The sequence below is a fragment of the Aquarana catesbeiana genome, linkage group LG06 (genome assembly GCF_042186555.1).
Source record: "Aquarana catesbeiana isolate 2022-GZ linkage group LG06, ASM4218655v1, whole genome shotgun sequence".
Classification (NCBI taxonomy): Eukaryota; Metazoa; Chordata; class Amphibia; order Anura; family Ranidae; genus Aquarana; species Aquarana catesbeiana.
The window spans coordinates 409,677,353-409,683,352 of record NC_133329.1 but is presented as its reverse complement, the minus strand read 5'-3'; the positions used below and the strand labels follow the sequence as shown (position 1 = coordinate 409,683,352).

Genomic DNA, 6,000 nt, shown 5'->3' with positions numbered 1-6,000 from the left:
ATAGCGCCGTCAATTTACGCAGCGCTTTACATATTCATTGTACATTCACATCGGTCCCTACCCTCAAGGAGCTTACAATCTAAGATCCCTAACTCACATTCATACATACTAGGGACAATTTAGACAGGATCCAATTAACCTACCAGCATGTCTTTGGAGTGTGGGAGGAAACCGGAGTACCCGGAGGAAACCCACGCAGGCACAGGGAGAACATGCAAACTCCAGGCAGGTAGTGTCGTGGTTGAGGATTTGAACCAGCGACCCTTCTTACTGCTAGGCGAAAGTGCTATCCACCACACCACTGTGCTACCCACTACACCACTGTGCTACCCACTACACCACTGTGCTACCCAGTGGACCATATATGGGGGTACATTGGGGGGGAGGGGGAGTATATATGGGGGTACATTAGGGGGGGGGGGGGGAGTATATATGGGGGTACATTAGGGGGGGGAGGAGTATATATGGGGGTACATTGGGGGGGGGGGGGGGAGTATATATGGGGGTACATTAGGGGGGGGAGTATATATGGGGGTACATTGGGGGGGGGGGGGGAGTATATATGGGGTACATTGGGGGGTATATAGTGGGGGAGGGGTATATATTAGGGGTACATTGGGAGGTATATAGGGGGAGGGGTATATTGGGGGGAGGGGGGTATATAGGGGAGGGGTATATATTAGGGGTACATTGGGGGGAGGGGGGTATATAGGGGTACATTGGGAGGTATATAGGGGGAGGGGTATATGGGGGTACAATGGGGGGGAGGGGTATATTAGGGGTACATTGGGGGGAGGGGGGTATATAGGGGTACATTGGGAGGTATATAGGGGGAGGGGTATATATTAGGGGTACATTGGGGGTATATAGTGGGGAGAGGGGTATATTAGGGGTACATTGGGAGGTATATAGGGGGAGGGGTATATTGGGGGGAGGGGGGTATATAGGGGAGGGGTATTAGGGGTACATTGGGGGGAGGGGGGTATATAGGGGTACATTGGGAGGTATATAGGGGGAGGGGTATATTAGGGGTACATTGGGGGGAGGGGGGTATATAGGGGTACATTGGGGGTATATAGTGGGGAGAGGGGTATATATTAGGAGTACATTGGGAGGTATAGAGGGGTATATTGGGGGGGTATATATTAGGGGTACATTGGGAGGTATAGAGGGGGAGGGGTATATGGGGGTACAATGGGGGGGGAGGGGGTATATTAGGGGTACATTGGGAGGTATATAGGGGGAGGGGTATATGGGGGTACAATGGGGGGGAGGGGTATATATTAGTGGTACATTGGGAGGTATAGAGGGGTATATTGGGGGGGAGGGGGGTATATATTAGGGGTACATATTAGGGGTACATTGGGGGGGTATATAGGGGGAGGGGTATATGGGGGTACAATGGGGGGGAGGGGGTATATTAGGGGTACATTGGGGGTATATAGTGGGGAGAGGGGTATATTAGGGGTACATTGGGAGGTATATAGGGGGAGGGGTATATTGGGGGGAGGGGGGTATATAGGGGAGGGGTATTAGGGGTACATTGGGGGGAGGGGGGTATATAGGGGTACATTGGGAGGTATATAGGGGGAGGGGTATATTAGGGGTACATTGGGGGGAGGGGGGTATATAGGGGTACATTGGGGGTATATAGTGGGGAGAGGGGTATATATTAGGAGTACATTGGGAGGTATAGAGGGGTATATTGGGGGGGTATATATTAGGGGTACATTGGGAGGTATAGAGGGGGAGGGGTATATGGGGGTACAATGGGGGGGAGGGGGTATATTAGGGGTACATTGGGAGGTATATAGGGGGAGGGGTATATGGGGGTACAATGGGGGGGAGGGGGTATATTAGGGGTACATTGGGAGGTATATAGGGGGAGGGGTATATGGGGGTACAATGGGGGGGAGGGGTATATATTAGGGGTACATATTAGGGGTACATTGGGGGGGTATATAGGGGGAGGGGTATATGGGGGTACAATGGGGGGGAGGGGGTATATTAGGGGTACATTGGGAGGTATATAGGGGGAGGGGTATATGGGGGTACAATGGGGGGGAGGGGTATATATTAGTGGTACATTGGGAGGTATAGAGGGGTATATTGGGGGGGGAGGGGGGTATATATTAGGGGTACATATTAGGGGTATATAGGGGGAGGGGTATATGGGGGGTACAATGGGGGGGAGGGGGTATATTAGGGGTACATTGGGGGAGGGGTGTATATATTGGGGGGTCACTCACCCTTCTTGTCCATCATCCACATGAAGAAGAAGCAGGGTAAGAACCCGATGGGTCCCCAGAGGACGAGCAGGGCGATGTCCAGGGGGGAGAAGCCGTACACGGCCCGGGCGGAGACCTGGATGGGCCCCCAGCTGTTCCATACTAATCCCTGGAGGAAGCCCAGACAGGAGAACACAATGAGGACCAACCAGCGCCGCCCGAACACCCGGGGGGACCTGGCCAGGAGAGGCCGCCGCTCCTCCATCCCTCTCCCGGCTCTTCTCCCTTCCCCGGAACCTTTTCTACCCGGAACTCTCCACCGATCTGCCGGGATACCGACCGGAAGTCACAAGCTGAAAACATCCGCCTTCCCTGCCCCGCCCACTAAGTGACGTCACCCCACCACATAAAAGGTGAGATCAGAGAGACAATGGGACAAAGCCCTACCTTCCTAGCAGCCCCGCCCTCCGCTGACCATGTGGGAAGCCTCTTGGTCTCCGACAAAATGGCGGCCTCCATAAATTGGAGACGTAAATGACTTCCCAGTGTGTTCTCAGCTCAGAGGAGTGGGAGGTTTCCTGGGAGAAGCATGCTGTGTGCTGGGGATGGATCACACATCAGACACAGGTACACTTCCCTCCATACAGGGCTGAGAGACACCACAACTCCCAGCAATGGTGACTGAGATAAACTGCATAATTGAAAGTAAAAGAAAATCCCCAATTTTGGGTTGTCCCCAGAAAGGTAATAGAGATGAATTGTTTCTGTTCTGGTGATCAGGGGATCCCTAAGGAATTCCCTAAATTTGCAGGGATTTCCTCTCACTTCCTGTTTGGATGGGAAGTGAAGGGAAATCTCCATGATGGGACAAGGAGCAGGGCTTATTCTTTTCTCAGGGAATAGGTGCAGAAACTCCCCCTTAATGAGTCACCAATTGTCTCCGCCCCCTGCCCACCTCCGAGCACCATCCCTTATCTCCGCCCCCTGCCCACCTCCGAGCACCGTCCCTTGTCTCCGCCCCCTACCTTTCGATAGCTGTACCTTGATTCCACCCCCTACCCCCCTACCTACCTCCGAGCACCATCCCATGGTTCCACCCCCTACCCACCTCCCAGCACCGTCCCTTGGTCCCACCCCCTACCCACCTCCGAGCACCGTCCCTTGTCTCCGCCCCCTACCTACCACCGAGCACCGTCCCTTGGTTCCACCCCCTACCCACCACCGAGCACCGTCCCTTGGTTCCACCCCCTACCCACCTCCAAGCACCGTCCCTTGGTTTCACCCCCTACCCACCTCCAAGCACCGTTCCTTGGTTTCACCCCTACCCACCTCCGAGCACCGTCCCTTGGTTCCACCTCCTACCCATCTCCCGAGCACCGTGCCTTGGTTTCACCCCCTACCCACCTCCAAGCACCGTTCCTTGGTTCCACCCCCTACCCACCTCCGAGCACCGTCGATTGGTTCCACCCCCTACCCATCTCCGAGCACCGTGCCTTGGTTCCACCCCCTACCCACCTCCGAGCACCGTCCCTTGGTTCCACCCCCTACCCACCTCTGAGCACCGTCCCTTGGTTCCACCCCCTACCCACCTCCGAGCACCGTCCCTTGGTTCCACCCCCTACCCACCTCTGAGCACCGTCCCTTGGTTCCACCCCCTACCCACCTCCGAGCACCGTCCCTTGGTTCCACCCATCTCTGAGCACCGTCCCTTGGTTCCACCCCCTACCCACCTCCGAGCACCGTCCCTTGGTTCCACCCATCTCTGAGCACTGTCCCTTGGTTCCACCCCCTACCCACCTCCGAGCACCGCCCCTTGGTTCCACCCATCTCTGAGCACCGTCCCTTGGTTCCACCCCCTACCCACCTCCAAGCACCGTCCCTTTTACAGAATACAGAGCCAAGTATAATTTTGTGGTGCTAAATCATTTGTATGAAATTTGTTAATGATAACAAGAAAAACAGTAAAATAGATCCCCTACAACCAGCAACAATGGACTCCACCCCAGCAACAGTAGATCCCACCCCAGCAACAATAGACCCCACACAACAATGGACTCCACCCCAACAACAATAGATCCTCCATACAATAGACCCTTCCGCCACACACTCACACACCACCAATGGGCCACCCACAACTGAATACTACATCCAATAAAAAAAGATTCACCCCAGCAACATTAGACCCCCCCCCATCAGCAACAACAGATCTACGAGCAGCCAGCAGCAATAGACCTCTCCCTCAACAGTAGATCTCTACCACTATATGACACCCCCTCGGCAATAATAGACCCTCACACAAAAACAGAGACAATAGATCCCCCAGCAAACCCCACACCCTTTACTATTATATACATTCAGTGCTGGAGTTGATAGAACTGCGTTCCCCGCTGAAACAAAGCCCTGACAAAAAGCATGCTGATAGGAGGTGAGAGCAGAGCGACAGAGAGATGAGCTCATCAGTCTACTCCTCCTATCCAATCACAGGCTGGGGGGTGGGGCCATGACAGCCAGGGCTCAGAGGAAGTGTGCTGGATGACACTGGCTGTCACTCATTCCTGAAGACTGAGGGCATCTATTGGCAGGAGAGAAGTACTGCGGGGAGAGGAAAGAAGTACCCTGGTGGAAGGCAGCACATAGAGGGGGGCCACTCACATTTCTTGTCCATCACCCACATGAAGACAAAGCAGGGCAGTATATATCAGAATACAGAAGGGGGAGGGTTAAAGGAGGGGTGTACTCAGTTTTGTGAGATACTGTGTGTGTGTACATATATATACACAAACACACAGTATCTCACAAAACTGAGATCATAAAATACTAATATAATATATACTGTGTATCTATATATATATAGAGAGAGAGAAAAAGCTATCACAGGCTGGGGGCAGGCCTATGACAGCCCAGGCTCAGGAAGTGGGATAGATGACACTGGACATCATTAAACCCTGCAGACTGAGGACATCTAGTGGTGGGAGAGAAGTACTGCAGGGAGGGTAAAGAAGTACAGTGGGGGAGGTTATACAATGGGGGAAGGGGGGAATGACCTCTGATGTGACGGGGGGACCTCTGATGTGATGGGGGACCTCTGATGTGACGGGGGGGACCTCTGATGTGACGGGGGGGACCTCTGATGTGTGTGACGGGGGACCTCTGATGTGACGGGGGGACCTCTGATGTGATATGGGGGAACCTCTGATGTGATATGGGGGAACCTCTGATGTGATATTGGGGGACCTCTGATGTGATGTGACGGGGGACCTCTGATGTGATGTGACGGGGGACCTCTGATGTGATGTGACGGGGGACCTCTGATGTGATGTGACGGGGGACCTCTGATGTGATGGGGGGACCTCTGATGTGATGGGGGGACCTCTGATGGGATGGGGAACCTCTGATGGGATGGGGGACCTCTGATGTGATGGGGGGGGTGGGACCTCTGATGGGATGGGGAACCTCTGATGTGATGGGGGGGACCTCTGATGTGATGGGGGGGGGACCTCTGATGTGATGGGGGGGGACCTCTGATGTGACGGAGGGGGGACCTCTGATGTGACGGGGGGACCTCTGATGTGACGGGGGGGACCTCTGATGTGACGGGGGGACCTCTGATGTGATATGGGGGGACCTCTGATGTGATGTGACGGGGGACCTCTGATGTGATGTGACGGGGGACCTCTGATGTGATGTGACGGGGGACCTCTGATGTGATGTGACGGGGGGGGACCTCTGATGTGACGGGGGGGGGACCTCTGATGTGACGGGGGGGGGAGGG

The 6,000-nt window shown here is 54.6% G+C and overlaps 1 protein-coding gene across 2 annotated transcripts in view; it reads left to right on the top strand.

The window, feature by feature from the left end:
• Window positions 1–2,727: 2,727 nt before the first annotated feature.
• Window positions 2,728–6,000, top strand: part of HSPBAP1 (HSPB1 associated protein 1) — a 115,583-nt gene continuing 112,310 nt past the window's right edge. Inside the window, exon 1 of one of the 2 annotated variants that reach the window (XM_073634480.1) lies at window positions 2,728–2,855. In XM_073634480.1, the coding sequence (XP_073490581.1) occupies window positions 2,834–2,855 (22 nt within the window). In that variant the 5' untranslated portion in view covers window positions 2,728–2,833. The remainder of the gene's footprint in view (window positions 2,856–6,000) is intronic. The other variant, XM_073634481.1, reaches the window with a different exon arrangement.